We start from the raw sequence: 24122 nt of genomic DNA on the forward strand, positions 1-24122 counted from the left end.
CTACCACTCTGCGCAATGTGAAGACCCGCCTCTAAGTGTGAAGACCCGCCTCTAAATGTGAAGACCCCCACCCATCCACTTCTCTGGCTTAATGGAGCTGCCCCTCTTTTCAACAAGAACAGGTGAACAGAGCTGTGGGGCGGGCAGTGCAACATGCACTCCTGCTGTGTCTCTCCAGGTGGTTGAAGAGAGGGGTGTCACCTCGTGTATTGGCCCCAGGAGCATAGCCAAGTCATTTGTAGTGTTAGAGGGGCCTAGAAATCCATAATGCTTGCTTCAGTTCATTACTGTTGCCGTACTCTTGCTCATAGGTCTCTGAGCATGTGAAGATGATTCAAAGGGCCAATAGCGCGGCCTAGCACATTCCATACTAGTGAGTGAGAGTGTTATCAAGATGTGCCTGGGAAGCGAAGGAACTTGCTTCCTGTGGCACTCCCTCCCTAGGGAACTCTGCCATGCCCCCTCTTTCATGAGCTTCTGCCGTGCATTAAAAACGTGATTGCTCAGGCAGGCATTTGGAGTGGGTTAGGGTATTTTAGAAAATGTTTTTATTGTAGAATTTTATTGTTTTAAACTGTTTTATTATATGCTTGTACATTGCCCAGAGTGGCTGAGTGACCAGCCAGATGGGCAATTAATAAATTTAATAAAATAAATAAACAAATAATAAATAAATAGGCAAAGTTTGTTTACAGGTGGCTGTGCTGAGAACCAAATGCTGTTAGTTTATGCTGGGAATGAATGCTGGGGGTGCTTGCTTAGTGTTGTGCAGCCTCATTGCTGACATGTATGGTATAAAACCCGTTGTACCCGATGGCTCTGGGTTCAGAGAAGCTGACCGATCCAACCATTGGGTATGCCTGTGTGCTGTAAGATACCCAATAAAGTCTCCTTGTAAGTAAACTTTTGAATCTGATTTATCACTATCTTGGCACCCCTAACCTAAGAGTTCAACGCCCACAGCCAGGGCAATACACCTCGCTACAGACGACCTGGCAGCCCAAGGTGGGGGGGAATCCTGGGGTGCATTCGTATGGAGTAAAAGTGTTCTTTAAATGACTTATAAAAAGCTTTCATCCACATTGCTTTTAAGCATGGCTCATGTAGCCAGCGGTAGAGGCGGAACAACTTTTCTCTCATGAGTAGCCATGCTCAGGAAGTATTTATCACTTATTCGTTCCATTATTTTTTTTTATCCTGCCCTTCCTTTAAGGAAGGCCTTCAAGTTTGGTGCCCTCCCGTCCAACACAAGGGGAGGGCACCAAGTTGGGGAAGGCTGCTTTAAGGAGTTCGAGGAAGCATGCACAGTCATCCCCCCCCCCACTTTCTCCACACAGCAACCCTGTGAGGTAGGTAAGGCTGAGAGATTGTGGGTGTTTCCAGATGAGGCTTTATCATGCAATCTCCCTGCTTCATTCATGCAATTTTACAGGGGGTCCAGATGTTGTGCATAATCTTCTGCTAGTAACCCTCCTATGTTTTCCCATCACTCCTTCTGTCTTTTTTTCTTTCTGTAAAAAAAATCTGGTAAGGAGGAAAAGACAGAACAGCTGTACCAGGCCTTTTGATTAGTAGCACTGTTACCCTCCACCTGGAAGCATCCAGTAACTGGAGCAAGGTCAGACAGGGAGCTTCATGGCTGAGTGGAAAATTGAACCATGCTGGTTGGGGAATGATGGGAGTTGTAGTCCAGCACATCTGGAGGGCTCCAAGTTGAGGGAGGCTGTTCTAACCCTAGGATTACCCCTTTTCATACTGCTCCTGCGCCTTTGAAAGCAGCTGGACCTGCAGAAAGGTAGCCTTGAAGTAATGGAGGTCAGCTTTGCTCAACCAGAACTGCTAGATTGCTGAATCCTGAGCTAAAGGATGCTTAGCAGCTCAAGATTTGCAAGCAAAGTAGGAGCAATGTAGTGTGGGAAGTTTTCTCACCACTTCTTTCCTTGCTGGGGGGTGGGGGTCGTGATCACCAGCTAGATGTCTGTGTACCAGGTAGCTTGTTGTGCAAGACTCAAACAACAACAACAACAGCTGTGCACAAGTGGCCTCCCAAAATTCTCCCCCCTATTTGTGGGCAGAGAAACGGGGGAGGGGGGCAATTTCACTTAATTTCACCAGGGGTGGGGGGAGAAATTCTCCACAGTTCCTCACAGGTAGGACTCACAATTGACAGGGGTTCTTGCACAGTTTCTTTTTCCATAAGGGTTTTTTGGGGGGATGCTGAAACAACATCAACTGTGTTTGTAGGCTGGCCTCCAGAGGGTGGCTTGGAGAGCCTCACCAGCAGCTCTCTTACCATGTCATTTATCATAGTGGGAGAGCAGGGCCTGGAGAGGTCTCCAGAGGAGCCCCCTCCCTCTGGCTCACATGGTGGCTCCTCGCAGCACGAGCCCGAGAGTGGCTCCCTGGAGAGCTGTGTCGGCCAAGGAAGCAGCTGGCGCAGCTCTTCAGACAGCTGGCTAGGTCAAAATATCGGGCTCTCCTTCCTTGGAGCCAGGCATTGTGGAAGGAGTGTCTGGGTCCCAGGAGACTGCCTGTACAGGGGATCTCCTGGGATGCCCCTCCCATGCCTGGCTCTGAGGAAGGACCCCTTCAGAGGCAGGCATTTAAGCCAGCTCTCTGGAGAACTGTGCTGGCTGCTTCCTCCAGCCGATGCGGCTCTCCAGACAGCTGGCTTGTGTGGTGCAGTGTGATGCAGCAGTGAAGGGGAGCTGGGGAGTCACAATGTGGCAGGAAGAGGAAGGGGAAGGGTGTGAGCTGGGGGGTGTAATGCAGAGGCAGCGGGAAGGAAAAGGGGCATGTCCAATGTGAGTTTTTAAAAAAGACATTACATAATGTCTTGTGTATTGATACGTCTAATTCCTGTGAGCTCTTCCCTTTCGGTCACTAGCTGAACTGCTGTGATGTCATGGAACATGCACCAACATTCTGCTTGTCGAGGGGAAAGGGCCAGTCATGTGATACTGGCAAACAGTGCAGGAATTCAATGCAGGCAGGTGAGCAGGCTGGCAGAGGAGGGATGAATGCTCCACTATCCTCTGTCAGCCCACTTGGCTTCTGTTCTAGCCAAGACCATCTTCCCCCATGACCATCTCAGAAACGCAGCAGGCTGGTAGAGGAAGGCCAAAATATGACAAATATTTTTACTACCCTAAAAGGCTGGTTGTAGCTTGCAGATCATGGTGGATGAGACTTCCCCTTCTCTGACAGCAGCAAGGAAACACAGGCTACTGGCTTCTTAGCACACTAGCCAAGGTTTTGCAGGCCAGCGTGGACCAATTTATGAGGCTGCTCTAACCACTGGCCGTTTAGCAGGTGAAGCTTTGCACCATGCAGCTGTTGGGGGCAGAAAGTGCCCTGCCAGTGAGGAGGTGATTGTGTGTGTGTGTGTGTTTGTGTGCAAGTTGGCAATACTGCTTAAAGAGCAGCAAGGTATGAAATGGGCATCACGGACTCTGAAAGTAGACGGAGTCAATGAAGCAGAGAGACAGAGAGAGAGAGAGGACCTGTCCCTCCTCCCACCACTTCCAATCCCGCTCCCTGGGAATTGCTCATATTAATGATCTTCTCCCTATCCCAGAAGCTGAGTGGTTCGTCGCTAATGGTGTAAAGAGGAGCAATTAAACCCCTGGTAATTAGCATCCATCACTAGCTCACGAACATCAGCGTTTCTGGAGCTGTGGTATTGTGCCCAAATGAGTGAGAGCCGGGACTCACTAGGGGGCGCCCTCATTGCCATCGCTGCTGAACCCAGTGGCAGGTCTGCAACGTGGCAATGGGTGTGGTGGCAGCAGTGCTGTGCCACAGGGAGTGGAGTTGCCTCTCCTTATTGGGGGGGGGGATTGCTGAAGGAGCCTGCCATCATGGGAAAACAGGGTTTCCCCATTTATATTTCTTACTCTGGCCCTGGGCTTGTGTCTTCCACAGTGACGGAACACAGACATTGAAGCATGGCGACGTGCCGGTGCATCCGTGCAGGGTGGCACAGGGGCACAGGCTCACCGGCCCGGCTTCCTATGGAACATAGGAAGCTGCCTTCTCCTAAATCAGACCCTTGGTCCATCTAGCCCAGTACTGTTGACACTGACTGGCAGTCATGGCTCTCCAGGGTTTCAGGCAGGAGTTTTCCCCAGCCCTACCTGGAGAAGCTGGGAATCGAACCTGGGACCTTCTACATGAAAAGCAGGGGTTTTCCCACTGACCTACAGCCCCTCAGTCATGTTCTCAGTCTGGCTGATTCTAAATGAGGGGTATGAGAGATGGATGCTGGGGTGGGTGGGGGAAGAAGTGCCATGGATAGGTGAGGGGATCTAGGATGGATATACCAGAACAGAAGCAGTGCTTAAAACCGAGAGCTCGCATCCTCTGGGAGATCATACTCTGGCTCTCGGATGCTGGGGAAGGCATCCTTCTCCCTAAACTCAAACAGATGTGGCAAGTGGCGAGCACTCTTCACGCTCCCAATGGCACTCTCTTCGTGATGATGATTATTTCCCATGCCGTAAGGTTACATTCTGGCATTCGAATAAATAAGTTAAAGGCCCCCAGAGTGAGACTTAGTGGGTGCTGGGCTCAAACTGAGCCCAGGGCAGGATGGGGAGCGGGGTGTTGAGGAGTTGGGGTGATGAGCCTGACAAGGGGCTAAGAGTCTCAGACCGAGAGAGACATCGTTGCTGTGGGCAGTGGAAACTCAAGCAGCCTTGCCAGCTTCCATGAGGAACAGAATGCTGGCATAAGGAACAAGAACGTGCTGGCTGGAGCTGATGGGAGTTGCAATCCAATACATCTGGAGGGCACTAGAGTGGGGAAGGCCGGATGGTGAATATGGGAGAAAAGGAGAATTCTGCAGTGATGGGAGAAGCTGTGCCAGCCCCACATTTCCCCTTCAAGATGATGAAAGGCACTGAAGCCCCACCTGGTTTAGTAACTGGCAAGCTGAAAGGGATTCACAACATGTATTCATCGGCTCTCCACCCTGGCATTTTACCCTTCTTCTCAGAGATTATATGCATCTTGTTAGCCTCACAGCAACCTGGTGAAGGATGCAGGCTGAGACAGCATGACTGGCCAAGGGGGTCTATGCAGGTCCAGGGGCCAGATATGAGGAAAATGTTGTGGGGTGTGTGGGGCTGCCCAGCTAAAGGAAGCGTGATGCAGGGATGCACTTTCCTTCCAGAGTTTCCAGAGAGCAAAGTCTGGGGGAGCCAAGAGCTCAGAGATGGCAGTGGAACCAAGGAAAATAGGGGGCATGTTTACTGAAGATGCTGGCAGCCTAGCAGGGGCTTGGAGGAGTGAGGAGAATGGAAGGTTTAGAGGTCAGCACTCCATTGGTGCCCTCACATCCAGTGGAAGCTGGTGGCTCTGATTCCAGTGAGGCTGTGAATCCATGCTGGATTTCACTCGGAACCAGCCGCAACTCTAAAGGAGCTATCCAACATGGTGTAGCAGCTTGAGTGTTGGACTGGGAGTCGGGGGATCTGGGTTCTAGTCCCCACTTGGCCATGGAAGCTCACTGGGTGACTTTGGGCCAGTCACAGACTCTCAGCCCAACTCACCTCACAGGGTTGGTGTTGTGAGGATAAAACGGAGGAGCAGCAGGATTATGTACGCCACCTTGGGCTCCTTAAGGAGGAAAACAGGTGGGATATACTGTAAATGCAACAAATAAATAAATATCCAAGGTGCTGCACCCTAACCCTTTAGAGTTCTGGCTGGTTCTGACTGAAATCCAGAACGGATTCATGGCCCCATCGAAATCGGAGCCACCAGCCTCCACTGCTCACATCTGTTTTCAATAATGGGTCTGTCAGAGTCATGTGAAGAAACATGACTCTGTGTGCTGTTGTTGTTCAGTCGTGTCTGACTCTTCGTGACCCCATGGACCATTGCACGCCAGGCCTTCCTGTCCTCCTCCCTCTCCTGGAGTGCGCTCCAGTTCATAACTCTGTGTGCTACCCTTCTTTTAACTCCACCATCTCCACAATGCACCCCACCCACCAAGTTATGTCATGCACCAGTAAATACAAGTGCCTTTGAGCATGTGCAGAGTGTGTTCTCAGGTCTGAGCAACTGCAACCTGCCCCCATGCTAGATAGTAAGTTGAGCCATATATATATATATATATATATATGAATGAATTGGAGGTAGCAAGAGGAGCTTGGTAGAGTAAGGAGATGGTGAAGGGGTGTCGTCATAGAATCCCAGAATAGTAGGGTTGGAAGGGGCCTACAAGGCCATCGAGTCCAACCCCCTGCTCAATGCAGGAGTCCAAGTCAGATGCAGGAATCCAAATGGTGGGGGTTATGCATCTGGGAAATAAGGGCTGAGGAGAGCTTTGAAAGGGGAGCAGAAGGAGGAGAGACTTTGGAGAGGATCACTATTGGAAGTAGGGGGGAATCGAGAAATGGACTGCATGAGTTAATTCTCCTTCCTCTTCTCCCACTCCCTGGGAGAGCCACAGGAGATGATCTTCTGGCATGGGGGGAGAGACGGGGAACCCGGAGGAGGGCGGCTTCAAGGGAGGGAAGAGGAGCTACTGGCCTAGGTGGGATCTCTCTGGGTTTCCCTGGTTGCGCGCGGGGGTGTGCGGTGGGGCGTTCTACTTCCTTCCCCCTCTCCTCTTCCCCAGCATTGCTGCAGTAACAAAGAGCCCCTCATAAATCAGCTGCCCCCTCCTTGGTCCTTCCCACCAGCCTCCTCTCCCTCGCACCCATTGGTGGCCCCGTTCTGTCTCATTTGCATGCCCAGCCCTTTTCCCAGTTCGCCTGCCTCCTGATTGGTCCTCTCGGGTGCGTCCCTCATCTCTGCCCAGCTGTCTATCAGAATTTTCAACCCCTTCTGTAGCTTTCTCCCCCCCCCCTCCCTCCACAATACACCCCCTCTTATGAGATGCAGCAAGACTGGTGGGTTGGATGCGAGAACCAGCCTGTACCTTCCTCCATCACTCTCTGCGTCTTGCTCTCCTCCAGCTGCTGCAGCAGGTCCCTAGCCGGCACCCAGGACCAGCGAGAGACATGAACTGCGTAGCGCTGGGCGCACTCCTCTGCAGGATGGGGATGCTGTTCCTCTACCAAGGTACTGCATGCTGGGCAGCTCGGCGCCGCTGCTGCCGGGGGGGCTGGGCTGGGAGAGAAGGAGCGCGCGGACGGAATACCCAATGCGTACCTGTGCGCGTGTATGTGCGCGCGCGTGTGCGCCACCACTGGGAGACACGGCTGTGTGGCTTGCTTGCCACAGAGATGGCACAGTCGTACCTATGGGCTTGGTCTCTGTGCGTGTCTCTGCAGACCATCGAACACCACAAATATACATGGCTGTGCCCACCACTCTGTGGCACGGTTCTGGCATGTTGGTGCGTGTTTCACCACGGGACTCGCGGCATTTCACTTCTGGAGTTGTCCCAAGTACAGGCGTGTGTTTCCCCCCGCCCCTTCTTCTCTCTGCTGTGCACATATTCATGTCCCGTTCTGGGGTCACAGATGCATGCCATGGAAACCCAGTCGCCCCCCCCACCCCCCAACGAGGCGTCACAACAACTGTACGCGTGCTGTATGAATGCACAATGTTGGCACCTCCTTACGAGCATCCGGCTCGCTGTCTTCTGTGCCGTTCATTTTCCGTGTAAATGCTTACTGGGCATTTTCCTTTCAGGGAGACCTATGTATGCACAGAAGTGCTGCTTGCATACCGAATTTGCACTCTTGTTCCTGCCACGGGGTGGTAGTTGAAACGGCGGGGGGCGGGGGGGGGGGAGGTGAGACTTCAGAGCAAGCTGCCTAAAGATCTGCAAAGGGTTGTACAGTGGAGAAACACAGGGCACACTGTGTAGATCTGGAGAGAAACAGGAGGGTCTGTGTACATATTGTGTTGACGGATGGAGGGATGGAGATATAGGAGAGGGCAAAAGAGAGACCATGGTCCATAAATGGGAGGTTTGTACGTCTGTTAATTGCTGGATGGATACATTTGTTTATGTGGGAATAACAGAGTGAAAATGGTACTTTTCACTTAATTTGTGCATGTGTGTGTGTGTGTGTGTGTGTGAGAGAGAGAGAGAGAGAGAGAGATGGGATTGAGGAGAGGTGATAATATAGGTAATGGTGGTGGTGATGATGACCAGAATATTTATAGAGGCATAGAAGGACCCAAAGGATAGATGGAAGCTACAGAAAGGTGAGGGACGGGCAGAGATACACAGAGGGAGCATGATCGCAATGCTCACTTGGGGAAAGTGAAGCTGCAACCCTATGCACACTTACCTGGAAGTAGGTCCCATTGAACTCAGTGGGACTTATTTCCAAATAAAACGGCACAGGATCCCATCTGGTTGGGTTCATGTCCTCTTTTCTCACCTTTGGCATCCTCTCTTCCCTGGCACCTGTCCAACCCCATGACTCCATCTGCTGCCCCCCCTTGCCTTGGGGGTTGAGCTTATGCTGTCATGGGGAGCACATATGGGTATCGTGGACATTGAAGCAACTTGACTAATGGTGCCAGTAGCAGCACAGAGGTCAGTAGCGGCCTCTTGTTGTGGTTGTTGGCATGGATTGAGATTATTCGATTATATGGGCTATAGTGTCACCGATGTGATTGCTTGGGTTTGTGGGGTTGCAAATGGGGCTAACAGTAGGTCAGGTAGTCTGGTGTGCCACAGAGGGCTTTCTTGAGTTAAGAACATCATAAGAACCCTGCTGGATCTGACCAAAGTGGTCTAGTAATGGACATTATTTTCAACAGTGGCAGGACAACTCCTGTTGTTTGTCCCAGTATTTGAAGGTATACTGCCCCTAAAGGGGAAGGTTCCATTTAGCTCTCAAGCCAACTGCCAACAACAGATCTATCTTTTATGAATTTGTTTAATCCCTTCTTAAAATTCATCTAAAAAGCTAGCATACATAATCATGTCCTGTGGTGGTGAATTCCATAAATTAATTATGTGTTACTTTCTTTTGTCTTCCCTGAATTGACTGCCAAACAATTTATTTGAGTAACCCTGAGTTCTAGGATTGTGTGCCTGCGTGTGTGTGTGTGTGCGCGCGCGCGCGTGCGAGGGAGGGAGGGAGGGAGGGAGAACTTCTCTCTCTCTCTCTCTCTCTCTCTCTCTTTCCAGAGGTTGGAGTGACAGGAAGTGTTAGCATTGGTAACATTTTCATAAGTGTCATTTGGGTGATCATGTCATCTTCATACCTGCACCAATGGTGGCATTGAAGTTCTCTTATTAGTATCGCACAGTTGATGGAATTAGCAGAAGCCTGATCAACACACTTAGCACAAACAGCCAAGAGTCCTGTGGCATCTTAAAGATGAACAAATCTATTGTGGCACCAGCTTTTGCTGAGTAGTGCCTACTTCATTGGAAGCATCCAGTGATGTGTTTGTTCATCTTCAAAATGCCACAGGGCTCTGGGTTGTCCTTTTTTTCCTGCTACAAAGAGACTAACACAGCTACCTTTCTGGAACACTTGAGTAAATGGGCACTGCGTCTTTCCCATCCCTGAAAGGCCCTGTCAGGGATCAAACTGTGGGCCTTGTACCTGGGCAGCAAATGTTCTCATATGGCCTCCTTTTGAGGGCAGCGTTCTCATTGGCTGGCAGTGTGGCATTGCCAACCAACCACTTTTGGTTGGTGCCACAGTGGTGGTGTCACCGGAATGAGCCGTTTCCTTGGCAGAGCTGAAGGCCTGGTGAGCTTCGATATGCACATGAGTGGCGGTGGGTATACAGGTAGTCCTTGCGGCAGTGTGGCTTGTGGGATCAGCATCAATGTGATGTGTGGAAATCAGACCAGAGGCACATCCAGCCCAGTGCTATGTGCTCTGACAGAAGATGGTTCTCTCCGGTGCCTCTCTCAAGTGGGGCCTTTTTCAGCCTTTACACCCATAGCCCTTCATGATCTGGGGAGGGGCCATAACTTAGTGGAAGAGCCTGGGGTTGGAACGGAGAAGGTCCTGGGTTCATTCCTGGGCACTTCCAATTAAACAGATCAGGTAGCAGAGATGGGAGGTGGAGAGCTGCTACCAGTTTGAGTGGAGAGTGCTAGACTGGAGTCTGACCTAGTATACAGGAAACGTCCTGTGATCCTACAGCTGGAAATGTTTGGGGCACAACTGCGGGCATCTCGTGAATGCAAAATCTGAGCACTCCTCCTACTGCTGTTGCTGTTAACATAATAGTCATATTCATAGTCATCAGCATCATCGATGGTGGTTGAAAGCCTTGATATCTGTGCAGTAGGCAAGCTGTCAGAACCCCCACCCAGAGCTCAGTGGACAAATGCGTCAGACCAGTGGCACCAGAGGGAGAGGTGCTGGAAAGTAGAGTGGCCCTGTGTCCTCTTTTTACAGAGGACGGTCCTCTGTTTTGAAGGCATCTTCTATAGGAAGGGTTGTCCAGTCCAGGTCTGGGCCTTGACATTGCCCATCCACAATTTAGTACCTGGACAGCAGATTGAACAGGCAGACACATGGTTCACCTAGTCACAGTCTTCCACACGATGGCGCGATGTATTGTGTTTCTTTTTAAATTACAGTAATTAATTCCAAGGCTGCATATATAGAAGCACAGGGAAATGTTATGGAAATCAGTGTCCTCCTTTATCCTCTTTTTTACTGATGCATTTCCTCTTTGGGGGAATTCCTAAGTGGCCATCCTACTGGAAACCAATCCAGGCTGCAGCATCATGACTGGGCCTGAGCCATTTGGATTTTGGGGGGGGGACAATCCAGGGACCCCTGCAGTGGGACCTCCAGAGCCCATACCCAATAAGCCTCCCCCTCCAAGTACCCCCCCTCCATGCCTGGGACCCCCATGTGGGTCCATCTGCACCAGCAACCAGCCTGGAGGGAATCTGCACAGAGGAGGAAGAGGGGTTGAAGGTTTGTATCTTCTCAGAGTGTAAGAATGTAAGAAAAAATAACCCCGGGTGAGACCAAAGATTTGTCTTCCCAGTAGTCTGTTTCCAACACAGGCTGGCCAGATGCCTTTGGGAAGTGAACCAGCAGGGCCTGGAGAACGGGGCTGTCCTCTATTGTGTTTTTTGTCTTCAGTATCTTGCATTGAGGGGTATGCTCTCACTAAACATGGAGGTTCCATAAAGCCATCATAGCTAATAGGCAGTAGAGGCTGGTGGCTCTGATGTCAGTGGGGTGGCAAATCTGCTCTGGGTTTCAGTCCGAACCAGTCAGAACTCTAAAGGAGCTATCCAAGGTGCTTCCGCACCCCGGAGCAGATTTGCTGCCCCACTGACATCGAAGCCACCAGCCTCCATTGCTAATAGGTCATAGAATCATAGAACTTGTAGGATGACTTGTAGGCAACTGGTCCAGCCTCCTGCCCAATGCCAGAAATCCAGATGGCATCCCCAACAGATGACTGTCTAGTCCCTGCATGAAGACCTCTAATGAGGTTGAGCCCACTACCCCTCTGGGTAATCAGTTCCATTGTCAAACTGCTCAAGATGTTTCTCCTAATGTTCATCCAAAATCTACCCTCCTATAACTTAAGCCCATTATTTGTTTGTTACATGTTATTATTTGTTTGTTTGTTTGTTGCATTTTTATCCCACCTTTTTCCTCCAAGGAACCCAAGGTGGTGTACATGATCCTCCTTCTTTCCATTTTATCCTCACAACAACAACCCTGTGAGGTAGGTTAGGCTGAGAGTCAGTCAGCCAAAGTTACCCAGTGAGCTTCATGGCTAGAACCTGGGTTTCCCCAGTCCCAGTCTAACGCTCTAACTAATACACCACACTGGCTCACATTAGACCTAGTCCTGCCATCTGAGGCAGCAGAAAAGAAGTCGTTGCCCTCTTCTGTGTAACAGTCTTTCAAGTATTTGAAGAGTATCTTGTGATTCTCCCCCCCCCATGCCCTCCCCCAGTCTTCTCTTCTCCAGGTTAATAGGTGGGGCAAAATAAAACAAAACCTCTCTGACCCCATTGACCCATAGGAAGAAGAAATCTCAACAGTATCCTCCCTAAATTGATCCAAGTTCTGTGAATTCATAGAGTTTCTTGAGACCGCCCTGGAATTTTATACCCCTAATAGTTAGGAACTTTCTTCTGATTTCCAGTCTAAATTTGTTCATGTCCAATTTGTTGCTGTCTGTTTTGATGGTTAGTGCTGCCAGCTACATGCACACTTTCCACAACACTGACACTGACTAACATTTACTGTATAGAACCAAGCGCCTCAACACTGAAGATTACTTTGGTGCAGAGTGCGGAACTATGATGCCAAGATGGTTAGCACTGAGGCGGTTGGTGTACTTAACTTCGTCAGTGCCGGAATGGTTGTCTCTGTGATTTAGCTGAGTTAGTTTGAGGCAACCAGCATCTGAACAACTGGCGTGTAACTAGCAATAAGATTGACAATGCTCATTTGGGTGGCTGTGGCACCGTTGATATCCATTACAGTTGTCAGTTTTGATTTCAAATATTTTGGTAGCTGGACAAGGCGAGGGAGGAGATCCTAATGGAGTCCAGAAGAAGACATGTATCATGGACTGGGAAATGGGATATTTTTTCCTACTTGTGAACAGTCTTGGGTTCCAGAGCATATGCGGAGTTCATTGCAGAGAAGATGTTCAGAGAGAGAGCATCTTGGTCTCCAGCTAGATGGTATATAGAAGCCTCTCTTACTTTTATGGGAATCTGAGTTCAGTAAAAGCCATTGCTATATCAGAGACTGATGGTTGTTTTGTCCAATCCTGTAATAGTCTCCACCGCTGATGTCAGTGGTCTAGCCAACAAATCAGGAAATAACTTAGGGGCTGGACCCAACTTCTCAACGACTCTAAACTTACATGTCAAAAGATGCAAATGGTTTGAACCAGTTAGCCTATTCTAAAAAAGACTTTAAGCTTTGGAGGCGTATTGGGAAAGAAAGAGATGAGATAAGCCTGTCCAGGTGGCCTGGTAGGGTGGTAACATAGCAGATGCTCTAGGGGGCACTGTTGAGCTATATCAGAATATAGAGTTTTGTAGGGATGGTGGAGAAATCCACCACGGACTCCAATGAGGCCGGATTCTAAAGAACGGACTACTCCTCCCCGCCACCCCGCGAAGTACAGTCGGGACGGACCCTACCTGTCGCCGGCCGGGTCTGGGTCCGTCCTCCTCAACCCGCAGCCATCTGCTGCTGAGCTGGGGACACAAATGGCGTCCGGCGTAGCAGATGCCATTTGCGTCCCTGCCTTTTGCATGACAGGCTACATAAATATTTACGTAGCCTATCACGGCAAAGGGCAGGGACGCAAATGGCGTAGCGGATGCCATTTGCATCCCTGCTCTTTTCGTGATTGGCTACGTAAATATTTATGTAGCCTATCATGGCAAAGGGCAGGGATGCAAATGGTGTCTGCTATGCCGGACACCATTCCCTAGCCTGGCAACGGACGGAAGTCCGGCTGCGGATGGGCCCAGCCAGTGGCTCCGCGGACTCGCTGCAGAGTGGATCTGGCCAGGGAGGATTCCAGGGGGAGGGATGGATCACCTCCTCCCCCATGGACCCCGCAGCAGAATGGTAAGTGGGGTTTGTACATCCCTAGAGGTTTGTCACAATGTGTGAATGGCAGAAGCATCCTATTTGCTCTAATGGCTGGTGCTGGCAAATCCAGTAGACAGAATCTATGCTTGGGTTCTCCTGTGTGGTGAAGGAACTGTGCAATGAAGTTGATGTGAGAATGACTCTCACAGCTGTCACTGCTGAGTCACCACGTTGCTCTGTCACAGCTGGGGACATGGTTGGGCAGAACATGGGCAGTGGTGATGACCGCCAAGGCAGAACCACTTTCATGCACCTATGCAGCCTCTTTTGCACCAATGCATGAAATCATTCATTGATTTATAGAAATATCTATGTACTGCCTTTCAGCCCGCATCACAGCCCTGACGGCAGATCACAGCCATCAAAACCCAACAGTGATGCAATAAAGATTGAGAACAGTAAAGCCACTATAAAAACAAAGAGAATACAAACAACAGCCAGCAAAGTTAACGTACAATGGAAACCCCATCAGTACCCTGGCAAAATAAAAATGGCTTGACTTGCCTGCCTGAAAACCATCAATGAAGAGATGGGTCAAGAGTTCCACAAGTAGGGTGTCCCCACCAAGAAGCCACACCTCCCTTGGTGACGGAACACAGAGCAGGCCCCCCAGTGATGGCTGTAACTGATGGGCAAGTTCATGGGGGAGAAGGCGGCCCTTCATATATCCTTCCGATAATGTGCTGCTGGAGCTGTTCTCAACAACCTGGCTTCTTAGTGTGTGCAGGTGGGTTGCACAGTTCAGGGCAGTGTGTGGTTAGTTGGTTTGTTTTATCCCACATTTTCTCCAAGGAGATCAAGGTGGCGGACATAGGCGATGGTCATGGCTCTCCCCACTCCCCATTTTTATCTTCACAACAACCCTGTGAGGTAAGCTAGGCTGAACAACAGTGACTGCCCAAGGTCACCCAGAAAAGTTCAGGGCTGTCAGGAGATTTGATCCCTAGTCTCTACAATCCTAGTCTGACAAGTCTAAGCACTGCACCATGCTGGCTCCCCAGTATGAAAATGGTATTGGGATATTCAAACAGCCTAACTTTACAACAACGCTGTCAACACACATCTGGCTAGTAGCCCAGAGATTTAAAAAAAAATACTGGCTGGGATGGGGGTTTTTCCTGGTTGGCTGGCAAACCTAGTATCCATATGATGATAATGTTGATCATGTGAGCATTGTTTTCTTTCCTGTTGGTATTGTCTATTAGTTTTAAACTTTGCTTCCTTGGAACCTTCTCTAGAGTTTCCTCAATTAGAAGTCCAGTAGTGGTGGACAAGTGTCCTTGAGAAATATCTTTCCCTCCCATCCTCATCTTCCCCTGCATTGTCCGGTTGGAGGAGGGTCTTGTGTGTGTGCATTGTACACTTTCCATTCCATAGGGTAACAGTAAGGCCCCCAAAATCTTGGCCTGTGAGCCTAAGCAACGTGCACGTTTGTTCTAGCATACACCCGGAATCCTCTGCAGTGAGATGGCAAGTAGATGCTCAGGGTTCCCCAGCAGCAGTCTACATGGAAAGCACTGCCTGAACCTAGAAAACTTTACAAATACTGGCATACTTTCAGAGATGTGTGTGTTCTGCAATTCAGAGCGGCAGAAATCAGTTCTAGGTGCTTCTTTGGAATTCAGAATTCTTGGAAAGCAAGCAAGCTCTTTGTAGTGTTTGAGGGTGCAAGGATGGGCTGCACAATGGTGAACGATGAACTCTCAGAAGGTGGGTCTGGGGCGGGCAGTAGTGAGTGGCAGTGAGGAACTGGTGACCTCCACTGCAGAGCAGTTGAGATGTGAGGGGGAAAGGGTGGAGGCATGGTGTGTGTGTGTCAGGTCTGTTCTGCACAGGCAACAGAATGACTTGGGTCTGAGGCTGTAGGATGCTGAGGCAGTGGAACAGAATGTACCACCTAAGGCTGCAGGTGGGCAACCACCTTTCTCTGAGTGTTCTCTTGCATGCCCTTGCACATAGAAAGCAAGCACAACAGCGTGGATGGACTGGGTTGGAACCTCATGTTCTAGCTGTTCATTTAAAGGGCTGTTTGGCATTTTGAGGGGCAGGGCATGTGGGGAAACATTAGAAATATGATCCCGCCTCCTGCAGCCTGTAATAGTACAGTCCACTGAACCTAGCAACCCATTCAACTGCATGAATATCCCATGCCTAAGCCCTGGTCAACAAGGTGGTATAGCTGGGAGGTGGTAGAATGGAATGTACCACTTCAGACTGTGGTTTTGGGGAAAATCATTTTTATTTTATTTTAATGCTCCCCTTCGTGAAAATAATCCCTCCAAATGGAAACTTTTTTATTTATTTATTTATTTATTTCATTTCTATACCTCCCAATAGCTGACACTCTCTAGTCCCAAAGGGGATAAACTATGCTAGAAATTTGTGTCTCTGACATGCAATTTTTAGCTGAGGGGGCTGTGTTTCTTCTTTTATTTTTTGATGCTGCAGAATTATTTCAAACCTGGTACCCACACCTGTAATTAAAAATGGTGCAGTCCACTGCCCCACCTTAGGATTCTGCCATCTTGTTCTGCTGCATGTGTAGGTCTTAGCAGCAGGCAAGCACATAGTTGCTGATGGGGTAGCAGCTTCTGCTGATGTCAGAATCCTGTACTCACACCACCAGAAGCTGTTTGACAGTCAACACTTAATACGCTAGTACACTGGAGAGCCAGTGTGGCGTAGCAGCTAGAGTGTTGGACTGGGAGCCGGGAAATCCAGGTTCTAGTCCCCACTTGGCCATGGGAGCTCACTGGGTGACTTTGGGCCAGTCACAGACTCTTAGCCCAACCTACCTCTCAGGGTTGTTTTTGTGAGGATAAAAAGGAGTATAATGTAAGCCGCCTTGGGTTCATTGCAAAAGGAAAAAAGTGGGATATAAATGAAATACATACATACATACATACATACATACTTGCATGGTGCTCACAAAGCCACCCTCTGTCTCTACTGCTGCTTCCCCATGGTTAGCAGGAAGGATGGGTTTTTCCTCCCACCTTGACCACCCCGTAGTGGCAGTGGGTGATTCCCACCAGGAAACCATCTCATGGGAAGGGAAGCTATTTCAGCCTAAAGACCACATTTGTTTTCAGAGAGCCTCTCAGGAGCCACATTCCAATGGTGCCCAGACCCAAAGGCAAAAGGGGGCAGGGTTAAAGGCAAAAGAGGTAGGGCCCAAAACACACAAACACACACGCGCACACAGAACGACTTGCATAGTTTTGTTCAAAGCTCTTACTGCCAGCAGCTAAGCCTTAGGAGAGGCATTTCAGCCTTTTAGATGGGGAAAAACTGTGCAAAAGTCAAGAAACCACCAAACAATCGGGGGGGGGGGGAGAGGGGATGGCCTGGGGAATGAGTGATATCTAGGGAATACCAGAGGGCTGAACTGGGACCTGAGGATGGGTCCCCTGCTCTACTGGTTGGCAGGGGTGGAGGAGGAAACAGAGCAGGACTTCCTCTGCTCAGCCCCCCTCCTCCATCTTTGCCTTTTCTCACACCTAGCTGAAGATGGATGAATTATATATTTCTTCGTACAGAATTTTGAATGTCTTTTGTTGTTTACAGCTGCACAGTTGTGTCAGTCCAGGATGTGTATCCTATGTTTCATTTCTGTTTTATGGACCTGGGCCTTGGTCTGTCGCACATTTTTCTGCTGCAAGGAAACAGTTAAAATCCAAGGATGTGGACACAAAAACTCCCGGCTAGAATAAAAGCAACAGACAGGTTTATATGTTCGTCGGCGCAGTTTGGATCATCGAGTGGAACAAATGTTCCTCCTTGCAATTAATCGGATTTCCTTGTGCACATTTTAGACTAAACTGATCATCCCTTGCGTGATGTTTGCATCAAAATCCACTAGGGCTTTGTTCTGAGAGAAGGATCTCAGACTGCTAACTGATTTAAAAGTCAGCTGAGGAACCCATCTCTCAGTAGGTCGGGGAGAGGACACGACAGAAGGAAATGTCAAGTTCTTTCACCTCCCCAGAACTATGGAGCCATAATCAGGGTTGTGCATTCCCCTCCCCCTCCATTTTTTTTAAAATCATCAAATTAATACAATAAAAATGCTCCCAGGAATCCAAACTCAGCATCAAGAAATGCTGCACTCTGGGACTGGTCTACATTATGTAAATCGAGCAACTTTGCTTAATTCCTCGTATATTGCATAATGATTCCCCACCACCACCACCATTTATTCTGTTTTGGCTAAGTTATGGGGAAGGAGAAAGGAGCTATGCAGGAAACTGAAGACCTTTCCATGACTGCTGAAAGATCTTAGTCATCCACCTCCTTGGCACCTGAGGTTTTTGCAGGTATTGCCCACACGTGGTCAAGCACATATTTGCAGCTTATAAGGTCTAGTAGCAACTTGCTCTCTCTTTTAAAAATGAGGACAAGGATTTTCGGAATGCTAAAACTCCACTTTTTGCTGTGCTGCTGTGTTCGTGCAGTGTATACACAGCCCTGTGTATGCAATTTATTTATTTATTTATTTATTTATTTATTCATTCATTCATTCATTCATTCATTTGATTTGTTTGTTGCCCTATAACAATTGTTCTTAGGGCCCCATACAAGAAATAACAGTAATGACAGAACTAAAAATCCCAAAATCTTCATGAATGAGTTCAAGAAAGTGGCATAACAATGAAACCATCCATTAAAATTTTTATTTATTTTATTTATTTATTAAATGTATTACTCGCCCATCTGGATGGTCACCCAGCCACTCTGGGCGATGTACAAAGTATATAATAAAACAGTTTAAAACAATAAGATTCTACAGTAAAAACATTTTCTAAAATACTCTAACCCACCCCAAATGCCTGCCTGAACAACCACATTTTTAAGGCATGGCAGAAGCTCATTAAAGAGGGGGCATAGTGGAGTTCCCTAGGCAGGGAGTTCCACAGAGTGGGGGCCACCACAGAAAAGGCCCTCTCCCTTGTCCCCACCAGTCTAGCTGTCCTGGCTGATGGGACAGAGAGAAGGCCATCCGAGGCTGATCTTGTTGAGCGGCCTATCTGGTGTTGCTGGAGGCGCTCCTTAAGATAGGCTGGGCCAGAACCATATAGGGTTTTAAAGGTCAAAATCAACACCTTGAATTTGGCCCGGAAAACAACTGGTAACCAGTGCAACTCCTTCCTGGAGTGATGTGATCTCGCTGGCGGCTGCCTTTAATCAGTACCAGCTGCAGCTTCCGAACTGTCTTCAAGGGTCACCCCACGTACAGCGCATTACAGTAGTCAAAACGAGAGGAGACCAGGGCATGTACTACCAATGGGAGCAGATGGTCGGGAGGTAGGGGCGCAGCCACCATATCAGATGGAGTTGATACAGCGCTGTCCGGCTCACAGCTGACACCTGAGCCTCCATGGACAGCTGGGAGTCCAAAATGACCCCCAGGCTGCGGACCTGGTCTTTCAAGGGTAGCCGTACCCCATTCAACACCAGGTCAACATCCCCCAGCCTCCTCTTGTTTCCCACCAAAAGTACCTTGGTATTGTCAAGGTTCAGCTTCAGCTTATTCCTCCCCATCCAGCCACTCACCATCTCCAGACATTTGGACAGGGATTCTATGGCCAACCTTGGTGAAGATTTGAATGAGAGGTAGAGCTGCGTGTCATCCACATATTGATGCCACTGCACCCCAAACCTCCTGATGATGGCTCCCAGCTGCTTCACATAGATGCTAAATAGCATTGGGGAGAGGATGGAACCCTGTGGCACCCCACAAGTGAGCAGCCATGGGTCCAAAACCTGCTTTCCCAGTGCTACCCTATGGTACCTGCCGGAGAGGAAGGACCGGAACCACCGCAATACGGTGTCTCCAATGCCCAACCCCTCCTGACGGTCCAGGAGGATACCGTGGTCAACGGTATCAAAAGCCGCTGAGAGGTCGAGGAGAACAAGGAAGGAGCATTTGACCCTATCCAGAGCCCTCCTCATATCATCCACCAAGGCGACCAAGGCCGTTTCTGTCCCATGCTGTCAAGGGCTCCTTGGAGGCCTCTCTCAGTCTAATCCAGTAGCCACGTCCAGACACAGACAAAGGGATTCCTTTCAAAGCTTTATTCTTCTTTTACAACTTAACAACTCTACTGTTTGCAACTAGATCTGAGCAGCACAGTACCTATGCCCTAAGTTGGAACAGTTGGTCCCCATTTGAAAGGGAATTACTGGCAGACCCCTGAACTTAAGGACTAGGGAGAGTCCCTCCCCTTTTCCCTTGGATCCTCTGGGCGCAGCCGTTGTTTGCGCACCAACCGGGCACTATGCCTCCTTTCTGCGCTCTCCGTCTGGCGCCGCTCTCTGTGTCAGTGTCGTGCGTCCACCAAGTCTGCTATCCGTGCTCTGTCATTCCCTGGACTGCTATCTAAGCTAGGAATGCTGGTGGGAGGAATCTCCGTCAGCTGTTGGCCCTGGGAAAGAGGAGCGCTCTCCTCTCCCAGGAGCAACTGCTCTTCCTCAGAATCAGAACTACTTTGGGATTCTATGGGCTGAGTGTCCAGCCTGACACATGCCCAGGGCTGAAGCCCAACTGAAATGGGTCTAGATAATCGGCTTCTTCCAAGTGTGCCTTCACCTGCATCGCCACCACCTGCTCAATCACCTTGCCTAAAAATGGCAGATTCAAGACTGGGCGAAAGTTGTTCAGAACTTGGGGATCCAAGGAGGGCTTCTTTAAGAGTGGTCTTATCACTGCCTCCTTGAGGGCTGATGGCAACACTCCCTCCTCAAGGGAGGCGTTCACCACCGCCCTGATCCCCTCACCCAGTCTCTCTCTGTAGCCCATAATGAGCCAAGATGGGCAAGGATCAAGTAAGCAGGTGGTCGGCCTTACAGATGAATGTACCTTGTCCACTTCATCAGAAGAAAGAAGCTGGAACCTATCCCACAAAACCGTGCTCTGAGGTTGGTCCCCAGAAAATCACCTCCCTGCCCCCTCCCCTGGTGCCTCTAGGTGCCATGGTTCGTCCCTGGCTCCACACTTGGAACAGCAGTGCAGAGTGGGGGGAAAGGGGTGTTCCTGGGGGTGGGGTGGGGAGGGTGGAAGCACAGGTACAATGCTTCCTACGTGCCATGCAGCCCCCCCCCTGCTCTGAGTTGCCCTGGCTGGACAGCTGAAATCGGCTGTCTAGCTGCAAATGCAGGGTGGCTGGAGTGCGGAGAAGATCCCCTCTGCGCTCCACCCGCCCTGCATTGGATAGTCAGTTACCTCGAAGTTCAGAGGTGGACGACTCTCCCCATAGGATTGCCCTTAAGTAGGCACTGGCAGAGCTCTCTGGGGAGGGTACTTCATAACCAGTAGGCTACTGAAGAGAAGGCCCATTCTCATGTGACCACCAGCCATCAGCATATCTCAGAGCAGAGCCTCTGTTGACTATCTATCCCTCTACTAGGCAGAATTTTAAAAAAAAATGTCAACGTTTTAAAATAATTTCACTGACTTAGATAGCTTTTAATGGAGATTCATGGAAGAGAAGGTAATCAATGGCTAGTAGTCAGTAGCGATGTTGGAGAAATCCATAGTGAACCACATGAGTTTGGATGTTGAAGAATCCAACCGGCTTTCCGCTGTCGGGCAGATTCTGTGGACTTGCAGACTGTTTTTTCTAACTTCCCTGATTTTGTGCAAATTGCATCATAGAAAAATACTCATTTTTTTTTAAAGGCCAAAAAATGCACATTTCTCTATAGGGTAAGTGCGAAAATGCACATTTGGGGGACTTTGCACATTTTTGCCTGTGTGAATTTGTGCAGATGTGCATTTGCACAAATCCGGAAACAAAAACTATTCCAATTCTATTGATGGGTGGAGGACGGAACGAAAGGTGCCTGACAATCCATGAAACATGGACGGAACAGATTTTACGCAATCTGTACATCCCTACTAGTCAGGAGAGCTATATGCTAGGACTGTGTACCACTTCGGCCCAAAGCCTGAGTTCTGAGCCAAAGCGGGGCGCTTCGGGTTGCTTTGGGCCCCTTCCGAGGTGAGCCTTCAGAGCAACCCAGAAGCCCAGCTGCACCGCCGCTACCCCCACCATCGTTGCCACCGCCCTGCCCCTGCTCCTTACCAGGGCCCTCGGGACGTGTGCCCGCAGCTGTCTTCCTGTTCAAGGGAGTTGCTCTGTATTTCTGGAAGTAGATCCAGTGCCATTTGTGCAGGATCTATTTCCGGAAAAGCAGGGAGTCACCAGTTCAAAAATGGCAACTCCCTGGAACAGGAAGACGGCTGCCGGCATGTGTCCTGAGGTCCCAGGAGCTGGCGGAAGCAGCAGAAGCCGTGGCAGCAGCAATGACCCCCTTGTCCCGAGGGCATATGGTGGGGAAGAGGATAGTGGACTTCACCTTTGGTCTGATGTGGGAGATGCGGGTAGCACCAGGCTCCAGGATCTCAGGGATTCTAGTAAAAAAAAGAAGTACTTCCTGCAATTCTGGAATCCGCCTGCCCCTGGCCTTTGGGCTTGTGTAGTTACTGTTGTGAGTGTACCTGATTAATGATGCAAGTTAGACGCTGGACATGATTTGCAATGCGGATGTTGATTTGGCGACCAGCACTGATACGGAATGGCCCTGGATCCAAAGAATCCAGAAAACCGGTCTGGTACACCCAAGATAGCTTTGGCTGTGTGTTTCTCGAAGAACAGATTCCCCTCCCCCATGGCCTCTCTCTCAATCTCAATCTTTCTCTTTCCGAATCCCAAATTATTTTGTGATATGCTGTTGGCAGGGGATGGGGGGAGAATCCTGCTTTCCGAAGGAAAAACACACACATCCCAGTGGATGTAACCAAGCCCTTGGACATGACTAAAGAAGTAGGTCTCTGGATCCCGGCCATGGCTGGCCACGTAACGCCTCTGCCGGTGTTGGTATACTTATGGTAGTGGTAAGGATATTACAAAAGCTGTGTTCCGGATTTCCGAGAAACTTCATCTATACTCAAAGTAGAATTTCTTTATTCTCCTAAACCACTCTGTATTACTGGACAATGCTGACAATGCCAAATAGCACATGTCTTTGCTTCTTAAATGGAACCATTTATTAATAGGTACACGCGGGACCTGAAATGTCGCTTCTGTTCAGGATTCCAGCCACTCCATTCCATTCCCCCTCTGTTAAGCATGCTCAGTCCTCATTGGGCTGTTTGTGGAGGTTGCCTGTTAGTTTTTCTCTCTCTCTTTTTCCTAAAGGGTTCTTTTTTACTTCTGCAAACCTTGGGGTTACATAAGAACATAGGAAGCTGCCTAATACGGAGTCAGACCTTTGTCCCATCCAACCCAGTATCATTGACACTGACTGGCAGCAGCTCTGCAGAGTTTCAGGCAGGAGTTTTTCCTGCCCTACCTGGACATGGAGGGGATCAAACCTGGGACCTCCTTCATGTGCTGTAACATTGAGCTATGGCCCCTCCTTTATGGTTCACTCAAGCTTGGTGATACCCACCTCTTGTGCATGGATGGTGCTGTTTTGGCTACAAAATGACCGATACTCAGTGGAATTGCAATTACTAGTAGTTATTATGGCAGCCTTCCCCAAGCTGGTGCCCTCCAGATGGGTTGTACTACAACTCCCAACATTCACAGCTAGCATGGCCATTGAAAGCTGTCCCCAACCTGGTGCGCTCCAGTGTTGGACTGTAACTCACACCATCCCCATTGACCATGCTGGTAAGGGATGATAGGAGTTGTAGTCTGACACATCTGGAGGGTGCTGGGTTGGGAAAGGCTGGGCTATGTTTTGTCCTAACACAAGAGCTGCCTTGCTGAATCAAACCCAAGTTAATTCTTCCATTTCTGACAGGGGCCAACTGGAGCCCTCGAGGAAGTCCATGAGAAAGGCAGGAAACTGGGGGTGCTGGATTGAGTTCTGTGGGCAGGGGGCTCCAATAGCACTGGAAAAGTTGGAATGGGGGCCAGTGGGTGGGATTCCCCTTTCCCCCTTCCATTCCTTCAGTGGACATGGTGAATAGTGTGTTTACACCTTTCAGGAAAGCTTACGCACCATGATTTGCTCATTACGCCTATACAGGTGTTCCAGCTTGCTCACATGAGGGCTAAACATGGGGAGGGGACACAAGCCCCACCTCCAGCATCCCTGTCCCCTCTAGGTATGGGAAAATGAGTGATGTCTGAGATCAACAGGATGCTCTGAATATCATCTCACCTCTTGTCTCATGTCCGATTCCTGTTAACATTTGCGATCGCTGCTTTCTCTGTGTGAATGGGAAACTTGTGCAAATCTAGCAGCGATTGAACAGGAGTTTCTTAAAGTTTCCCCAAATGTGGATAAATTCGTGCAACTTCCCTCCATAGACTAAAGCAGGGCTGATCCTGCCACAGAGGAAACTTGCACAAATTGTGACATTTGCGCAAAACTAACTGGGAATTGGGAACCAGACAAACGCAAGCATGTGTTTGGCAATTTGTGAATATTTACAGTGGACACGTGCTCGGTTCGCAGTTGGAGGTTTGAATGGGGCACGCTCACGTGTTTTGCAAGCAAAAATGTATTTCTCATACATCCCTAGTCCCCTCTGCCATCGACCTTAGTGCATTATGCATCAAAGTATGA

At 49.4% G+C, this 24122-nt stretch overlaps 1 protein-coding gene across 1 annotated transcript in view; it reads left to right on the plus strand.

Moving 5' to 3' along the window:
• The first annotated feature begins 6796 nt into the window (after positions 1 to 6796).
• IGLON5 (IgLON family member 5) overlaps positions 6797 to 24122 on the plus strand; it is a 142228-nt gene continuing 124902 nt past the window's right edge. The window contains exon 1 of the mRNA XM_084814360.1: positions 6797 to 7071. Coding sequence (XP_084670486.1) covers positions 6909 to 7071 — 163 coding nt within the window. The 5' untranslated portion in view covers positions 6797 to 6908. The remainder of the gene's footprint in view (positions 7072 to 24122) is intronic.

The sequence above is a fragment of the Heloderma suspectum genome, chromosome 10 (assembly GCF_057233095.1).
Source record: "Heloderma suspectum isolate Gila_16-S chromosome 10, 16-S_ref, whole genome shotgun sequence".
NCBI lineage: Eukaryota > Metazoa > Chordata > Lepidosauria > Squamata > Helodermatidae > Heloderma > Heloderma suspectum.